The sequence below is a fragment of the Natator depressus genome, chromosome 17 (genome assembly GCF_965152275.1).
Source record: "Natator depressus isolate rNatDep1 chromosome 17, rNatDep2.hap1, whole genome shotgun sequence".
Taxonomy (NCBI): domain Eukaryota; kingdom Metazoa; phylum Chordata; order Testudines; family Cheloniidae; genus Natator; species Natator depressus.
This window is the reverse complement of record NC_134250.1, coordinates 4,092,549-4,112,521: the sequence shown is the minus strand read 5'-3', so window position 1 is coordinate 4,112,521 and position 19,973 is coordinate 4,092,549. Positions and strand designations below refer to the sequence as shown.

The window sequence follows — 19,973 nt, the reverse complement described above, 5'->3', positions numbered from 1 at the left end:
CTGGAATCTGTTTTCTAAAAGGATCCTAATTTCTATTCACTTGCAAGAATAAGTTACATTTAAGATGAACTAGGTATTTTAATATTTGTTCAACACAGAGGTAGTCCAATTAACCTTTTGGAAGTGTTCATGTTAGCCACCCCCTTTAGCTGTGCATAAAGGCAATCAAGGTGCTCTTTCTCCAACTCAGAACATTGAAAGCATTACAGATTTGTTTGCATCTTGAAGCAAGTTTCTTGGAAAGTTAATCAAGTCTGTTGGAACTAAGGGCTAACTCCCACCAACAAACAACCAACACTGAAGCAGCGGTAGATCAAATTACAGGAAGTTCCTGCTTGTTTTGTTTCTTGGAGCATGTGTCCTCTACAAACCACAAAGTGTATTGCCTGCCTGGAAAAAACAAAGTCAGATAAACATGTACATTAGGGTTGCAGGCATCCAGTTTTCGAACAGAACGCCTGGTTGAAAAGGGACCCTTACGGCTCTGGTCACCATCACTGACCAGGCCACTAAAAGTCAGGTTGGCGACGCAGCGGGGCTAAGGCAGGCTCCCTGACTGCCCTGGCTCAACACAGCTCCTGGAAGCAGCCGGCATGTCTGGCTCCTAGACGCAGGGGTGGCCACGGGGGCTCAGCGTGCTGCCCTAGCCTCGAGCACCGGCTTTGCAGCTTCTATTGGCCAGGAACTGTGGCCAGTGGGAGCTGCGGGGGCGGCGCCTGCGGGCAGCATACAGAGCTATCTGGCTGTGCTTCCGCCTAGGAGCCGAAGAAGGGACATGTTGCCACTTCTGGGAGCTGCGCGGCACAAGGGCAACCAGGGAGCCTGCCTCAGCCCTGCTGCACCGCTCGGCCAGAGCCCGCACCCCGAACCCCCTCCCGCACCCCAACCCCTTGCCCCAGGTCAGAACCCCCTCCTGCACCCTAACTCTCTCCCAGAGCCTGCATCCCAACCCTCTGTCCCAGCACTGAAACCTCTCCTGTACCCCATACCCCACAACCCTGGCCCCACCCCCCCAGCTGGAGCCCACACCCCCACCCCAGTCCCGAGTCCCCTCCTGCACACCAAACCCCTTGGCCCCAGCCCAGAGTCCCCTCCTGCACCCCAACCTCCTCATCCCCAGCCCCACCCCAGAGCCTGCACCCCCAGCTGAAGCCCTCAGCCCCTCCTGCATCCCAACCCAGTGAAAGTGATTGAGGGTGGGGGAGAGTGAGCGAGGGGGGATGGAGTGAACGCGGGTGCAGCCTTGAAGAAGGGGCAGGGCCTCAGGAAGGGGTGGGGAAAGGGGCAGGGCAAGGGTGCTCAGTTTTGTGCAATTAGAAAGTTGGCAACCCTAATGTACATATTTTCTCTTGCTCTAATTAGACGACTGAAAATATTTCATGACAATACAAGCTGTCTTTTTTCTTTGATAGTGGTTCTTGCTGTGTGTCTTCTTAATAAAGTCTTCCAACTAAACCATTCATATTTTCTTCTAGAACTCTCCTGGAGACACCAAACAACATTTAGAATATTCAGAGCACAATGCCTAAATTGCAAACTATCTGCACTAATTAAAGTACTTGTGCATTCCAGTTGATTTCCATCATTCTGACGGATGAAGAATGGGCAAGTACTTAAAGAAAGAGTACTGAGAGCCAGGAGACTTAAGTTCTATTCCTGGCTCTCTCAGACTTGCTGTGCAACCTTCAACAAATCTTTTTCCCCCACCCATAAAAGGGGATCAATGTCACCTCACAGAGGCATGATGAGAACTAATTCATTGTTTGCAAAGTTCTTTGTGTTCTTTGGGTGGAAGACACTAAACAAGTGAAAGTTATAACAAGCTGTGGCACTGGCAGTAATTCCTCTCTTGTGCTTTAACAGGAGTGTAATGTACCTGATTTTCCATAAGATCTCAACTATAGATTTCAGTCAGCAGGTTGAGAATTTAGGCAGCTGAGGAGCCTGCCATCAGATCATACTGCACTTCAACTCTTGAAATTCTATTTCAATTATCTTACCCTGTTACATAGCAAGTTCTCTCAAGTTCCAATATCTACTCTCCACTGGCAAACAGAACGGTTGGTGCATAGAGCAAAAATATGAACAATCAGAACTGAAGATTCCACATAATTAGCAGCTCAAATTATGCAGTTTTCTTTGTACAAAAATGGTAACTCATGACAGAATCCAACAATCAGCTAATGCTAGTTATTTATTCACCACAGAACTAAAGAGCAAATTTTCCAGAATTCCCTGTGAAGCAATATCCTTTCAGCTGAAATTGCTCCCTTCAGAAATAGGAAGCCCTTTAGTTGTCCCATGACAGTGACTGTTCCTTCTCCAAATAAGCAGGAGGAATCTAAAGAGCGGTTAGTTTAATATCACTTAAAAATCAAAGTAAACACTGCAATGCCACAGTTATTTGGACACTCCCCTCAGACAGTTGAGGAGGTGGTTGGTGCCAGAGAGCGCTGGATCAGAAGTACACATTTTTTGTACATAGGAACTTGAGAAAAGTGGGCTGTTTTGTGCAGTTTGCATGACCACTCTTTTCCTCTGCCAGCTGCCCACTCTGAAGGCAACCCATGTGTCCCTTGGAACCATAGGCGCCGACTTCTGTTAGCGCCAGTGGGTGCTCGACCCCCCTCTGCCCCCCCGTCCCCCCATTCCAACTCCTTCCCCAAAGTCCCCGCCCCAACTCCGCCCCCTCCCTGCCCCTATTCCAACCCCTTCCCCACCTCCTCCCCTGAGCGCACCACGTTCCCGCTCCTCCCCCCTCCTTCCCAGAACTTGTTACACCGCGAAACAGCTGTTTTGCGGCGGCAAGCACTGGGAGGTAGGCGGAGAAGCGGGGACGCGGCGTGCTCAGGGGGGAAGGCAGAAGCGAGGTGGGGCGGGGAGGGGAGCTTCGCTGCCAGTGGGTGCAGAGCACCCACTAATTTTTCCCCATGGGTGCTCTAGCCCTGGAGCACCCACAGAGTCGGCACCTATGCTTGTGGCTACTAATACAGTATGGCCAAGGATTTCATTTACTTGTTTCAGGGAAACAGTGACAAGTGGCAATGGATCAAGATTACAAGATCTGTAATATTTCCAATCCCCTCCCCTCCAACAACCCCAGTTAACCTTAACTCAAGCCCCTCACTCCATAGAACCCTATCCAAACATTTAAACACCTAACTGAATTTCCCAATTTTGTCTAAGTTCATCCCTAAATATCAATTCCCAAAATGTTTAAATTTTTAAACCTGTATATCTGAAACTGAAGTCTTAAATGAAGCTTCAACCTGTCTGTGCTCTAGAGTTCAGACAATTTATTTGGAGAGAATCTATAATTATTTAAATTAGTGGTCACATTCCCCGACTTGCTCGCCTGAGGGCTTTGTTTACCTTACTTGTAAACATGCTTTCACGGTCTTTGGTCTCACCTTGCTTAATTTATTTTGGAGATTGTCAAGCCTGCAAAACAACCTTCTTTTGCCTACGACAGACTGGGCTTAGGCACTATCTGCCAAACACATTTTGGGAACATACTTCCAGCACACCTCTGTAGTTCTTTAAACATCCTCCGTGCAGACATCACACAACAATATTAATGACTAGTGTGTTACCAATTTGCACATGACACCTTACACAACACCTTTTAGATATAGATTATGACAACAGCAAGTTGGGGCAATGACTGTGTCAGACCTGATGAAAGTTATGATAGGAGGTTCCCTCTGCTAGTTAGTGCTGAGGGGTCCCTAGGTCACAGTACTATTTTTACATTTTAACTTTGTGGGGCAATAATGTTTATTAATATAGCACAATCAAGAGTTATCTTTAACTCTTCCCCAGTGTATTTAAACTCTAACCATTTCAGCATAATCTAATACTTGGATCTTGCCCTACACACTGCGGTTTGTTTTACACCACACTAAGGCTCTAATCCTTCATATGCACCAACTTTTGCTCACCTTGGTGACATGAGTTATTTTCCAAGTTTTTTCATAACTAGTATCCTGACTGCAGATACAAGTTTGGATTAGGTGCTAGAGCACAACAGTAATATTTAAAATGGGAAAAATACACCAAGATTTTCCATTTACAGGTACACCTGTGTTGTTTCCTACAGTTGTTTAAACAGTTAAACTAGGTTAAACTAGAGCGTTCTCCGTAAACCAAGGCAGTTATGTAGTTTTTACTTAACCACTAGTCCTAGAAAAGGGTGTTTGATGTGTTTTGGCAGCCAAATAAGATAGCTAGTAAGAATCATTACTTCAGATTAACTTTATTAATCCTAGGTTGGTAGCCTTAATCTAGGACAGATTAATCCTTTTCACCAATCAGACGAGTAGATTAAATGTTTCACAAGGAGTTTTCTCCCATCTGGTCAAAAGTCATATCTAGTTCATGTCCTCTAAGTAAAACTTCGCACACTGCTGGCTTTAGGTTGACCAACCACACAGAGTACTAAAGTTTACCTCGAACCCAAACGTCTTTCAATGTTCCACCAATACAAGCTCCCTAATACAGAGCAGCTGAATTAGCTCACATCACCATCTAAATTCACAATAAATTTCTCTAGCATACATCTTGTATCAACCATATTTTTGGACAGCATGAAGAATATAAACTCCATGTTGCAATACATTCAGAAACCTTTTGAATTATTTTGCTGAGGAGCAGAACTATTCACATCCTCCATCATTCCTTCAATTTGTGGTCTTTGGTTTGACCTGCTAAACAGAGCATAAGATAAAGTATTCAAAATATAGTGACCCAATGCGTTACAGACCTAATATTCAAGAATAAAACTGACCTAATAAAGCTGTTTTTGAAAACTTCGTTTTTAAAATTTATAAATTTATAAACAGATCACAAAATCATTACAGTTGCAATTGTTCCAGCCTATGCTTCTACTAGCTTTAGATGAATAACATGCAAAACAAAATTTATATTCTGCTAGAGTCACATGAACATCCATTCAAACATTTTTTTCTTTGCATGCCTTGCTTTACTATCTCCAGTCCCTCTTTTTGCCTGTGATGCTTCTGAATCAATTCATTCAGGGTTTCCGCAGCAAGGACAAGTAGAAGATAGAAAATGCTAACAAAACATTCCAGGTCTTCTGAAAGCTAAACACATACATTTAGGAAGGGAATATTAGGCATTAAGTCCATCAAAACACACTGCCTTTTAACCCCGGATATTCAGGAGGTGTCTCAGGACGGGGTTGTGGATGAAGTCCCAGCCCAAAGCAAGGGTTTGGTACAGAACAAAATATTTCCATGTAGAACACATTCATTTTTTAAAAAGCAAAGCGCAAGTCAAATATCCAAGATTAACAATTGTGGCCATCAATAATCTATAGCTCTAGTTATATATCCTAGATTTCTTTTGGTTTATGAAATTGTTCTTTGTAATGAATTAACATCTGCAGAGAATAATCTTAATGGGCTGCCAATTATTTTAACACCCTGGAAGAACAATTTCAATAAGGACCCTGTGAACACTCCCTGCCTCCTGGAAATGGCAGCAAATCAAATGGATACTCTCTTGCTCTATGTCTATTAGTTCCATTTAAACACACATTTATGATCTGAGTCCCGAGTGTTTGTATGTCAGCATGACAGCTCGTATACCCATCATCTTCTGATTAACGAATCTGAAAATTAACTTGCCGTACATTAGTTATAATTTCTTGGCCAAGCTTGCTTCTCACCTCTCTGGGACACTGAGATATTTGGCAAAAGCACTAATGATTTAGTTAACAGGAGTTTGCTCAATATAATTTTTAGCGGTTTCTCACTGTACTGCAGTCATGGGTTAAGTTTTTTCCTGTGTGTACATCACAGCAATAATCCTCCACATAGGACTGAACATTTGTTTAGTCCTGCCTAAATGTTAAGTCTCAGACAAAATGTCAATTGACATCTGACAGTAGGATCAAATAGCATACATGCTGCCAATTATTCATATAAAAGAGCAATCAGCCATGGCAAATGTACTACAATAGCAAGGCCAGTCACTTTCTGGTACATGAAATGGTGTACTTAACTAACAGTTATGGTAGGAATTAAACTGAATAGTCACTCTCAGAATGGCCTGCTACATAATACAAAATAATGTTACTGTCACATCAAACATCTGCCTTTCACAAATTATTCTGTGCACATACACACTTGTAAGTTCTTGAAACAGGGCCATGACACACAAACTGTAATAACTAGTTTCAGAGTAGCAGCCGTGTTAGTCTGTAGTCGCGAAAAGAAAAGGAGTACTTGTGGCACCTTAGAGACTAACAAATTTATTTGAGCATAAGCTTTCGTGAGCTACAGCTCACTTCATCGGATGCATCTTTTTGTAATATTATTTTGTAATAACTAGGCACAGCAGGGTAAGTTAAGGACAACATATTAGCTTTGCTTCAACAGGATCAAATAAACTTTTAAAAGGTTGCCCCTATCCCTCAATTCCTTCTCATAACCCACCAATTTTAGACACTAATTCTATCTCATTCTTCAAGGAGCAGCATTATGGCAGCCAACCTTCCAGCTACTACTAAGTGCTATGTGATTTAGAAATTCAGATTCTTGAGTGAATTTTCTTTCCATCATGTTTTTTTTTTTAAATACATTATTTTTAGACTTCTGCAGCCTTCATTTTAGCGGCTGATTGTATTTTCCACCACAGAGATGCATTCCCAATAGGGAATTCAAAGAAGTATAATATTTGAGGCCTGTCAGCCATGAGTGTCTTACTAAATAAGTAAGAAATTAACTATTTAAACAATGCCTAAAAGCAAGAGAGATGTCTCCCAGTATAGAAGAGAAAATATCTTTACCCTAAGACGTAGGTGAGGAATGACTATTCAGTTGTTCAGTGAGGTTAGTGCATAACATGCTGGGGCAAAAATAATTCATTTGTTGAGAAATTAATACAAAGCATAAAAATTTTTTGTGGGATAAGAGAATAAGTGGACTTTGGGAGTGATTTTAAAAAAGAGGAGAGGACAGTGGTTTTGTGGCTCAGCTCCGAAATGGTTTTCAATGTTTAAGGGGATGTACGGAATGGCTGTGCTGGGACAACAGAGCAGGATCAGACATTTCTGAGTTTAGAGACCTTAGACAAGAACCTGAGAAAAATATGGCACTGGAGCATCCTAACTTAGATGTTGGTGCTCCGAGAAGAATCCTGTGCTGAAGTGCCAAATCAAAGAAACAAGGGCAGACACATTGAAGTAGGTGCTGGAGCAAGCACCAAAGCCCCAGAACAAGCAAAGAACAAGAACATGCCAGAGTGACTGAAGCAGCCACCTCAAAAAATGTAGGCAGCCACGCCAGACTGATGGAATGTTTGGGTAAATCTAACAAGGATACACAACTAATGATGGTAAAACAGAGTGATACAGAAATGCAGTCTCCAACAGGGACTTCCTTCCCTAACCACGGTCTAGAAGGAACTGATATAAATACTAACATCTGAACACTTCAATTTAAGTAGGGGGTGAGGTACGATGGCCAGTAGGTTATCTGGCTTGTGCTCTATCTTGCTACCACTGCCCTCAAGGATAACAGGAAGGGCTAAGGGTATTCTGCCCAGCAGTAAGCTAAGCCCCAGAAGAGAGAACCCTGCACAGGTAGTATCTTTAAAGAAAATTTATTTCTCTAACAGACCAGAAATCAGTGATCTCTGATCTACTATTCAAGCAGCAAACTCCAGTCTCCATATGGTGGAGACATTCATCCACCCCATTATATCATTACTTCCAAGATGTATGTCCTACTTTTATTCAGATGTCTGATATTTTAAATAACTTTCTGAATGATAAATTATTTGCTAAAGCAGGAGCAGCCTGGCTCTACATAAAGGATTATCTCCATTCAATACACGCAGTTGGGATCATCAACTTTAAAAAAAAGCATAAATTCACAGCCTAAATATAGCTCATTCTAAATAGCTATTTTCCATCACATTGTTGTGTACAGATAACTAATATTTTCACTTAAGTAGCATCTTTTATCCAAGGATCTCAATGCACTTTACAAAAGATGGGTTAAAGTGTTGGGAGGGAGTTGTTTGTTTTGTTTTTTTAATTAACCTGTCAAGATCTGAGTCAAGGTTTCTCTGTTCCTCCTATAAAAGTGAATGACATCCCAGAAACCTGAAGCAGGGAAAGGAGATGGATTCCAGATGCTGCTTAGGGGTTTGGAAGTAATCCACACCTCAGTAAGACAAAGAATGCGGGACTCAAACTCTAGAAGGCAAATACAGGAAGTTATTTTTAAATATTTTATTTTAAAACAAGTCTTCACATGTTAAAGACTACCCATCTATTTCATTAGTGATTTAGAATGTTACAGAGCTCTGTGTTTATTTTTAAAGTTTTAAGTTTGCCATTAAAATAACCTTTCAGAGTCCCGGGACCTCAAACTCATTGTTCCAACTAACTACTCATCCTTTGCACACAGATAAAGAAAAATAGTTTTTAAAAATGTCTCCAGTAATAAAAATAAGAAGCACCAGCTTAAACCACTTCTTTGGGCATTTAACCTTCCCTACTGGTCCTTAATGGACTGATAAGGGGACAGGTATCTGCAGCCTTATCGGTTTTAAATATATTATAGCATTCCAATACGATTCTAAGGAACTACTGTCCATGTTACCGATTTGCTCTAGATACCAGCTCTACTAAAAACTATCCTGCATGCTCTCTAATACTATAGCTTGCTACAGTTATCTTGGCTCCCAAGATAACATAAATAGCAAGTATGTCTCTGCTTATATGAAATGCTTAACTACAGTTCAAACCTGCCAACACTGCATGTAGTCACCTTATGGAAATCAATGGCAATTATTGTGCTGGCATCAGTACAACAGAATATTAATGCCAAGCAATGCATACACATTAATGGCTCTCCAATTCATTTGGGAACATTTCCAGATGAATGGGCACTTTTAGTATTATAATGGAGTGAAGGCTACACATGCTAAGTGGTATATCAAACCTCTGAATTCAGAGAGAGTTGAAGCCAGAGCAATGTATGATGCTTCCAAATGACCATGTGCTAATAGCAGGATTGTTCACAATCAAGGTCCCTTTAGATTTAATTAAAAGCTTTAGCAGGGTATGCTTCTCATTACTGATTGTGGGACAGCCGATAGGCAATGCAATACCAACAAAAGTGTATCTGGACAGAGATAAGGGGAGAGGGAATCTGTGACAGAAACTACCTTACCTGAAATGCATCAAACATGAGAATTATTTCAAAATAAAGCAAAAGTTCAGTGATTCATTTTAAAGGATTTACTATCCCTTTAATTCACAGACTTGATATATTCCAGAGTGGAACATAAACAAATATATAGCTATAATGGCATTGTGTAAATAGATCACTTACCACTAAGTGCTACTGAAAATATTTATTCTGTATTAAAATACATTTATATTTTTCACCACATGGTTTTTAGCTACTTATAACCCACCAGCTTTTCATTCAGAAGACCTAGTAAAACAAAGTCAGTTCTTTGATTATTTAGTAAACTGGTCTGTCAAACAGCGCTGTTTAAAACATGAGCATTTTCTGCTTCAAACTGCCTAAGGTTAACAAAAAGCTACAGACCGAGATCTATAAAAACAGACTCCCAGTCACACTGGGAACTCCCTACTGTGATACAGACTTCACTGGCTCCAACATTCAGACCCAAAGACTGTAGTTTCTGTGATTTGATAACTGCTTGATTTCCAAAAGTCTAATCAACTGTATTATATTCCCAAAATGTTTGATGTTATGGGAAAGAAAAAGTGTAATACATGCTAGAACATGAAACACTAAAGCAAATGAGTAGATACAATGGCTGCCAGATGTGTGAATGCCTAATATAGTGCCTTTCTTTCTGGGATATAAATTAATGTAATCTCATAAATTAATGATGTATAATATTTCACAATCATAGCACTATAGAGAAATTGAAAGTCTATTTGTTTGATTTACATATTCTTTAGCAAATATTTCATCAATAAAAGCAACTTCAGCATGCAAAGTTTTATATTTTACTATGCATGTGTCTGAAATATATCCAAGGTCTGACATGCAGTTTTCCCTTCTCCTACTTATAGCTGTGCCTTTTAATTACGCACAAGGCTGAATGACAAGCAGAACCATCCCCATGTCAAATGGAGACTATAGGCCTGATCATATGAGAAGTCTCATGACTAACGTTTACTATATTGGCATCTTTCCAACCCTGACAGACCAGGAAAGTATGAGACTTACCTTTCCAAATAAACTTTATGTAAAGAAATGGCTTCCACACACAAATGTAGGTTACTATTCTCCCTTCACAGCACACTAGTGGGAGTTTTGTGCATGAATCAGAAGGAGAATTAGACTCCTTGGAGTTTATAATGGAAAGATACACAACGATTAGATCATCAAAACATGGAACCAAGACAACATGCCTTAAAGGTGAACTGCAAAGCTTTTTTTTTTTTTTTTTTTTTAAGTAAAGGTTGGTGAGTTTAAACTAATATATTAACAGAACATGTGTACATTTAGAAGTTTTAAGTTATCGGTTTTATGCAACGGGTTTTAAAGTCAGCTGCCCCCTTACTTCCCAATATCCAATGCTCAGGATTCAGAATTTCCCTTGCAATGGTTGAGGACATCATTCAAGTCCAGATGCTGAGAGCCTGCTATTCCCACTCAACAACCCTCAGCATCAGGCCCTAAACTCCTCAATAAGCAGGGCAGAGAATGCAGAAAAGTGATCAGTACTCTGTCTAAGGTGGTCTTGATGTTATCAAATACTGTAAGAGAAATCCACAATGCTGAATACAAGAAACACAGTGGAAAAAGTACTGTAGGTCCACACATCTCAGTGTGTAGTTTGGAAGGGGATGGGGAGAGAAGGGATGTCCGCACACCACCATCTTGCACCAAAAATTTAGAGTTTATTTTTGGCATGGTTATTCACAACAATGAGCTATGAGGAAAGGTCAATTTTATGCAGGTTTAATTATATTTTAACTGTGCACTGTCCTAAGGATTCTTTACAGTAATTTTATTCACAAATATGCCTCTGTATTTAAGATTAGAATCAAGCCCAGGAGATAAATGTATAGTTCCTATTCAAGTAGAAAAAATAAATGCATAACCTACATAATTACATACATAGCCGTACTCAACACTTGCAAGTCTTAGAATACAGCATCTCTCTCTAAGGAAAATTCATTTAGGCATGCACTCCCCATATGCAGGACTTAACCATTTCAACCTTTACAGGCAGATTCCTAGACATACAAGAAAGGGGGAAAATAGGATCGAAGTGGTTTGCTACATTGTTTTCCCATTCCAAGAGGCCCAGTCACACACCTGTGTTATACACGTCATTGTATATCTATGTTCCACTAGCTACACATCAGCAACATTTTAATGTCACATCACTATGCCTTCAATTGCTTTCAGTTTTGCCCCACTGACACAGGATTAAACAGCATATTTCCACACTACAGGGATCTCAAAGCCACTTCTACAGTTAGGATTCTAAATTATGTTGACTCCTTCATGTTGCCCACCTTAACAAATGAAAATCATTCTTTCAAATCAACAACTGTTAGAAAAATGTCCTAACTGGTGAACACACCCATTCTCTGCCAGCTGCCACTTCCCAGTTAGCAGCATTTTCCTTCCTTCTAATTAGGAAAGGAGAATAGCTCCTACCACTAATGTAACTTCACCCACTTACCTATAAGTGCCAGCTGATGCTCTCCCTCTGGGCCAGACTACACAAACAGCCTCTGCAGAGATTCACAAGCTTTCACTTGCTCTTGGAACCCTGCAGCCTACAGTACATTGTGCTCCTTACACAAGCTTTGTATTTGCTTTGTACAAGTTTTGTATTTAATAGCGAACACCCTTTAAAAAAGTGATTAAATCTTTCACCAGAATGATCTGAGCATTCAAAAAAAGCACAGAAATCAGTTTCAACATTTCCACACAGTATATTTTAATACAGATTTTACAGCAGAAAAGGAGATTGTTTACCTGGACATCATAGAGTGCCACAATATTCTCATGCTGAAGTTCCTATAAAACAAAATAATTACACCATGAAAATATAGTCTGGCATAATGAACAGCTAAAGAATGACTTACTCTGCTAGGAAGAATTCATTGGATAGGTACATTTCTTTGAGTGTTTGTTTCCAGAATTTATTTTCCATATTTTGTTTTAAGTATTCCATTATAAAATACCTGAATTTATACCAAAACCTGACTGAATTTACTTTGTACTCTTGCACAACACCTTGCTTAGGGGAAAATAAATTGATTAGACTATTATTTTCACCTCAACAATTCATCCTTTTTAAAGTGATTGGAAGACAAGTTAAATGATATTAAACAAAACTTCCAGGACACTCAAGTGGTTAAACTTCATTTCTAGCTTGTTTTAAAGAGGATGCCACAGGAACTAAATAAATAGAGCCACAATAATGTACCTAACACTGGAATTTCCAGACAGTAATGTGTCATGCCATGTTTGAAAATATCAGAATAAAGCAAATTCCGATAATGACTATTCAATAGCGGGAGAGATGACAGGTAGGGAAGCTTGCAGAGTTGAAGTACAGGATCACTAAGGGCACTTTCTAAAGAGCACAGCCTTATGCAGGGTTTTCACATAATTCAGTACTGTCAAAATAAATTAGGTTTCTGTTAAGTTTCCTCCACCGAACATATGCTGTGAATTTTGAGTTAACATTTTACTTAGGAGTGTACAGGTTGTCCTGAGAATCAAATCCCAGCACAAACACTCTAATTTTCAAGTAACCACCCTGCCTTTGAGCAAAGAAGGTGAAGAATTCAAGTAATCTTTACAAAGAAAAAAAACTGATAACATGTTCTCTCCTCCTCTCCCCCATTATTTGCAGTAAATGTAGTGCTAATGAAATGTGCCAGATTAACAGCCCTGCTGTATAAAATCCTCTATCCATACAGCCGGTACAGAACAGAAGCTTCCCCACCCCACCAGCCCACTATGTACCTTACACCTGTTCTGGGACCTTTTCTGGAGATAAAAGGAAAATTCAGTCTCTCATCTTGGCCCATTCATTTATTGACCACTGCTGCAACTAACAAGGCTATGAAAACTAGGACTATGGTGATTGTTATATGGCCACCCATCTCATAAGAACTGAACTGAAATTCCCATTTCCTTTCAAATAAAGCACAGTGAGAAGGCTTTAAAAATCACTGCAAATTAACATACCTTTAAGATTTTTATTTCTTTCCCAAGCAGGATTTGTGACTTTGACAAATTCTTTTTGTTAATGCTTTTTATGGCTACTTCCCAATCCGTTTTCTGCAAAGGAAAAGAGTCTTTTTAAAAACAAAAAGATGTTTACTTTTCCCATTAGCGACCGGCTAAAGTTAGCCCAATGAAAGAATAAATGGATCCCTAATCTGTCCCTTTTGTGATTATTTTTGTGATTTTCAAATAAGGCCACCAAAACCTCTAGTGTTCTTTTCATTCAGTGACACTTTACACATTTACCAAAACCATTATAAACTACAATGGTGAACTGTTTTGAGAAAGACAAAATTCCAGTTTAAAAAAAAAAATCACATTAACACCTTAGACTGTTAAAATGGAAAGGATTGTATAAATCCAGTTTGCTTTTCACTATTGTTGCTGTTTGTTTCTTTCTTTTCCTCTTATCTTTCACAGCTAACATCAACATTGTCAGTTTCACAGTTATTTATATACTTTCACCTTCAGGCTCTTAATGCTGCAATATCTGCACTGCACACAACCTGGGGGAATATTTGTTTAAAAACAAGTTATGCATATTTATTTATGATGTTGTGGAATAATTTCTACTGACCTTAGATTTTGTAAGAACTTGTTTTTAGAAAAAAATCTAAATAATTGGGCCACTGCAAGTTGAGAGTGCCCCTCTAATGTCCATGAAGAATAAAACTGAAGTGTTCCTTTACACTACATAGATTTCTTTGGAAATCAGAATTGTGCCAGGTTCTCTCTCCGCCCCCTCCCCAACACACACAGGCTAAAATCTCATGATAAAAAGCGTGAAGGTGTAGTGCACCTAATGCTATCTGGGCTAATGGGGAAGCAATGCTGGGAAAGGAGACACCTTTCAATTTAAGAAATCTTCAGCCAATCCAACAGGAGCCAATTTTCCATTAGGTCTCCAGTTATCAAGTGAGATAAACACTGGTGACTGTTGCAAAACAAAGAAACCAGTCTCCTATACAGATGATCCCCCCCCAAAGCAGCAGCTGCATTTGGGAGCCACCAAACAGCAGGAAAAAGAAAGGGCAAACTACCTGGGTTTTAACCTTTATCAAAGCTGGCCAACTGTTCCTACAGCTTTTTGTGAGAGGAGAACTGAAATGGTGCAGGAGTCTAGATTCCCAGGCACCAGTCAGTAGATGGAGCTCTGCTCTTTGGCAGGTAGGAGCCCTGACCAAGGAAGGGCTCGGTGCACTGAGGTTATAAAAGCAGTGGAGTCACACACATTAAATAAAGGCAGACAAGCCCCCCCCTCGTCACACCGATCTGCGCGTCTCCCCGCCACAGCCAGTCCACCTGCCCGACGAGCAAAACACGCCGGGGTTCAAGCCTTCCTGTCTGGCAGGATCCCATCACAACAAAGCCCCCGGAGCAGCGGAGAGGGGAGCCCCAGGCAGCTCCTGCCGCGTTCGCCGCCGGGGGCTCTGGGGAGCCGGAGTGGCCCGGCCCGCCGGGTGCGCAGCCCAGTCCCGGGGGGCTCTCGGGGGGGCGGTTGTGTAACCAGCCCGGGAGCGGCGGGGGGCCAGGCGCAGCTCCGGTTACCTTGCGGTGGCGGCCTTTGAAGACCACGGCGAAGGCTCCGTGCCCGATCAGGTCCTTCTTGCTGTACTCAAAGTCCCCCACCGCCTCCATCCTCGTCCAGCGGGGGCATGGGGGGCCGGGCGGGCGGGCAGGGCGAGCGCTGGGCTCACGGCAGCCCCCGGCGGGGCGGCAGGCGGTCTCCCCCCGGGCCGCCCCCGGGGGCGGGGGCAGCTGCTGTCATGCCGCTAGGGGCGGCGCGGACCCCCCCGGGCCTGGCGAGTGGGGGGCGGCGGGCGGGCGTCTCCAAGGCGACGGGCGCTTTCTGTCATGGGGAGGGGGAGGGGGGGCTGAGCTCCAGGCGGGGGGGTTCGGCCCCCTCAGGGGGAGAGGACCGGGGACGTCACTGTTCCCTGGGGCGGCCGCTCCTCATGCCCCCGGAGACCCTGGCCCCCCGGCCCCGAGCCCGGCAACATCCGGCGGGCTGTAGGGGAAGGGGTGGCCCGGCCCCTCGGGCTGTCGCCGCCGATCCCCGGCGCTGGGGAAAGGGTGGGGGTTATCTCAGGCCGCCACTGCCTCCCTTACAGGCCCTGCGAGCGCCACCAGCCCCAGCTCCGACTGCCGGGGCCGCCGCGCCGCCTCACGACATTTATAGGCCGCGTCGCGCCAATCCCAGCGCTCGGCTCCCTCCGCCACCGGCGAAGGAGTCCGCTCGGCACGTGCCGGCTCCCGTTGCCCCGCTGAGCCAGCGCGGCCCCCCCCCCCGCACCACCCCTCGGGGTTACCCGACCAGCCCCTCCCCTCCCAGCGGGGTTACCTGACCCCCCCTCATTATCCCAGCACCCCCACTTCCCACTCCCCCACCAGCGGGGTTACCTGACCCCCATCATCCGAGCACCCCCACCTCCCCGCTGGGTTACCTGAACCCCATTATCCCAGCACCCCCACCTCCCCTCCCCACTGGGTTACCTGACCCCCCCTCATTATCCCAGCACCCCCACCTCCCCCTCACCTACCATCAGGGTTATCTGACACCCCCCACCCTCCCTCATCCCATATTATCTAGCCTAGCTTAAGCCCCCAGTACACCACCCACTTGCCCCAACCCCGGTTTAGCTATCAGCATGGAGAAGTGGAAGAAGGTGCAAGGATAACCAGGTTACCCTCTGGCCACCCTCAGCTCATGGCCCCTTTCTGTGACACCCCACAAAGACCAGAGTTACCCCAGCCAACACCCACCAGCCTTCACGTGAATTCTCCTACCCCCCGGACGCACACTGGTTCAGATCAGCAGGAGGTCACACTAAGCCAGAACCCCTGCCCGTCTGCTCCACCAGGGACAGACTCCTATTGCCAAGGGAGAAGAGAGACCTTAATGACCTGAACCTGCCTGTTATCTACATAGTCCCATCCCTGTGCAGGGCCCTTGTCCAACTCAAAACACTGTCAAGGTCACATCCATCTCTCATCAAATCCCCAGTTAACCCCACTTATGAGCCAGGTCCCAGACTGTCCAATTGGAAAATACACTTTTACCCTACTTTCAGATCTAGCCCCACTCTCGTAGGTGTGAATCTGTCATCCAGTAATTGTTCATATTAGTGTAGTACCCAGCAGAGCCCATGTCAGGAGTCAGGCCCCCACTGTGCAAATGTAACAAAACCCAGCCCCTGCCCCATGGAATTTAAAATGCAATGTTTCCCCTCATTCCACATTTACTCAGCTCCCTCTCCTTCAAAGTGCCCTTGTAACAAATGCAGTTATATCCTCTCAATGCAGAGTGAAAATAAGATACAAATGTTTTTTGTATTTCTCCTCCTGGATGGTAAATCACCTACAAAGTCAGCTGTACATCTTCACCTCCCCTCAGTCCTCGATGCTGGAAGGATTGGGTCGCCAATGCTACAGGGGAAATCTGACCTGTTTGAAGACAAAAATTAATATATTCATTAATTTGAATGAGAACATTTCCACTGGGCTCAGGCTTATGAAAAGAAAGCTTTTTTACATCCATGTTTGAGACCCAAAACTGAGAGTACTCCACCGCCCCTCTGTGATTTGAAATATTCTCCAAGACCTTTCTTCTGTGATCCAACCCATGCCAGCAGACCCTTGCTCCTGCACGAAGTGCCGCTGAAGTCAGTGAGATCCCCCCACCCCACCCCGAAGCACAAGGATCTGACTACAGGATTGGGACCCAAGGTGGCCTATGTTAATTTCAACTTCCTAACTCCCCTGTGAATTGTGTGTCTGCTGCCATGCACCTCCACCAATATTTTCTGTTACCACCCAACGCATTGCAGATAAACAGGTCTGCACTGCACTATGATTTTTTGCATCCCTGTTATTAACTCTTTAGGCTTTTCTGTGCTAGGAAATTTACTTGATGCTCCATCAGTAAGACCAAGCCGCAGCTCAAACCTAGCAGAGGACTTAATGCATAGAGCAACAATGGTGGAAAATACACAAGCACAGCTAGCATGTACAAATGTAATAAACGATGATGTTTTAAAATTATCTATGGTCAAACTCTACGAGCAGGGGCCCCTTCCACTTCCAGCCTGTGTCCTAGACATTTGTAGATCAACTTTAGGACTGTTACTTCAACAAATCCAAATGTCAGGAAACATGCCAGTCACATGAAGCCTTTAACCTTCATCCCACTTCCATTTCCTCTCATTCCTCTTTGCCCCTTCATCTATTTCCACCCACCTCCCTATGCTTGGACCAGCATCCCTACACCCCTGTGCCAAGTGCTTTCCCTTTACCTCAAATCTCTCCTTACAGCCAACTTCTTCCACTGAAAACTTTGTCCTCCCTCTGCAGTTAGCTGTAATGAATGATTAACTCTCTTACTGCTGCACCCCTTTCGAGTGCCAGCCTTTGTTCCAGCAAACAACGGATATACCTGGAATGGGAGGCACCAGCTGTGTTTTGCTTTTGGCATTGGGCAGCACTCAAGCAGTTATAAACATCAGGAGGTGCACACAGTAAACAGCTGTTGATGCTGCCAGTTAGGGTCAGTGCCCTGAGTCCCACACAGATCAGTACATGTTCTCTCATGTGATACATGGCGCCATCCCACTTTGGCATGTGCAAACAGTGACTGAACAGTATGATATTCTGGCACATGTATCCCACCAAGACATTCAGGAAAGCATGACTTAACCTCCCTATTTTGAATGGTGTGGGGTTTTGTTTTGTTTTTTGCTGCTCTCCATAATCTTACCTTAATGCACCACACTTACTACCTTTGTTTTTTTCATCCCTCTCAAAACCATTTAAATTAGAATATTTTTCAAAGATCTGAGCAGACAAAAGACATGCAGCACTAAATATAACTGAAAGGGACAGTGTTAGCCTAACGTAGGACAACTTTTGGCTTTACAGATAAGTGTGTGTGGGTTACAGAACACCAATATGAATGCTTTTGTGTCAAAACAGGACTTTTTAAAGGATTTTTTTTTTTAAATGTAAACTTTTTTCTGTATCATGACACCTCAGCCCTGAGCTAACAAACAAGAACCAGAATGTGAAAATGATCAGAATAATTTCAGTGAGTCAGCAGGGTAAAGGCAAAAAGTAAAACAGATCAACACTAAAAAATAAATAAAAAAATTCAGTTACATCATAATCTAAGGTGTTGGTAGTAACTCAAAGCGTTGGGTTTTAATATATATTAACAGCACTGATTTAAAAATCAAGCCGGGAGAAAAACAAAACCAAATCTTAACAAGCTAGACATTCAGAAACTCGTTTTCTTGAAAAATGACTCTGTTCTCGCATTCCGGCATGAGTCTGTCTCTCCAGGCTGGCATATGCCCTACACCCAAAAGCTGTACTTCACACAGCCTGCTTAGAAGAATGGCAACACAAAGGGGCCATAAATGTATTTGTTGAGACAGACACTTTAGGAATTTCTTAGACAGAAATTATCCCACATGGGTTGAAAATAACACATTCATTTCCCTTGACAGCACCAAGTGATCACACTCCTTTGTTAGCGGTTTGTCTTGCTTTCCTTGTCTGCTGGCCTAGGAATGGGTTAATTTCAGCAGAGAGCTGTACAGGAAGCTGGTGGTCCAGAATGAAACAGTGACAGGGAGAAGCTGGGAAATTTGATCAGCGTAACAACATTTACTGCTCATCGCATGAGGATTTTTAACCGGCTATGGAGGATTTGAACTCCGGTGGCGAAGTCAAAAAATAAATGGAAATGTTGCTCAGTGAAAGGACTGTGGAGTTTGGCTCTAGGGTCCAGATCCCTCAAAGGGATTTATGATCCTAACTTCCATTGAAATTTGGAGCCTAAATATCTTTGAGGAGCTGGCCTAGACCACTAGTTTGAATTGGGGTCTTGGCTGGCCTCTCTGAAATGAGTTTCTGTCAGTCCAGTTCCAGGTGTCCACAAGTGTCACCTGTATTTGTACTCTCAGCAGAGCAAGACCAAAATGTAAGTGAACTGTATTCCCCCTCTCACCCTTAGGAGGTGGACCCTGCAGATCACAGGGGTGAAGCACGCTGCCAGGAAAGCAAGGAGAGGTATAAACGGGCAGTTTACACTTCTGCTACGCCAATGCTCCCGCCAGTGGGGATAAAGAAAGGGCTCCAATTTCTAGCTCTGTATCGCATTTTGTACCAAAGTGACATTTTGAAAATTGGTCTTAAGAAAAGGGAGAAATCTAGCTCCATTCACAGCCCAGAAGGGAGGACAAGAAGCAACAGGAAAATGTACAAATAAAAGGATCCACTCATTCCCCCACTCAGGACCCTCCAGATAGCAGGTATAGGTCATATGGCACAGTCAGGAAGCGGAAGGGCACAGGGAATAAACATCTCTGCAGGCCCGAGCCATGTAACCTGACAAACACTACACCAAAAACATACAGCGCCCCTAGAAATTCTCTGCGTGCTGAAGTCATGCAACATGTCAAGGAGTGTGATCTACTGGGTTAGAGAAGGCAACTGGGAGTCAGGAGACCTATGTTTTATTCCTGGCTCTGCCACTGACATGCTGCATGTCCTTGAGCAAGTCAGTTCCTCTCTCCGCCTCAGAGATTCTCCAGCTGTAATATGAGGCTAATAATTCCAGTACCTTTCGGAGAGGGGGGAGGTTTTAGTACCCTTTGGCATTTGTATGGCACAATTTCGTCTTGCTTTCATCTGCCTGGA

At 43.3% G+C, this 19,973-nt stretch overlaps 1 protein-coding gene across 2 annotated transcripts in view; it reads right to left on the bottom strand.

Annotated features, from left to right (window-relative positions):
• ULK2 (unc-51 like autophagy activating kinase 2) overlaps positions 1–14,962 on the bottom strand; it is a 51,660-nt gene extending 36,698 nt beyond the window's left edge. Inside the window, exons 1-3 of one of the 2 annotated variants that reach the window (XM_074974244.1) lie at positions 14,826–14,962; positions 13,239–13,331; positions 12,015–12,056 (exon numbers count right to left, since the gene is read on the bottom strand). In XM_074974244.1, coding sequence (XP_074830345.1) covers positions 12,015–12,056; positions 13,239–13,331; positions 14,826–14,915 — 225 coding nt within the window. In that variant the 5' untranslated portion in view covers positions 14,916–14,962. The remainder of the gene's footprint in view (positions 1–12,014; positions 12,057–13,238; positions 13,332–14,825) is intronic. The other variant, XM_074974243.1, reaches the window with a different exon arrangement.
• Positions 14,963–19,973: the final 5,011 nt, after the last annotated feature.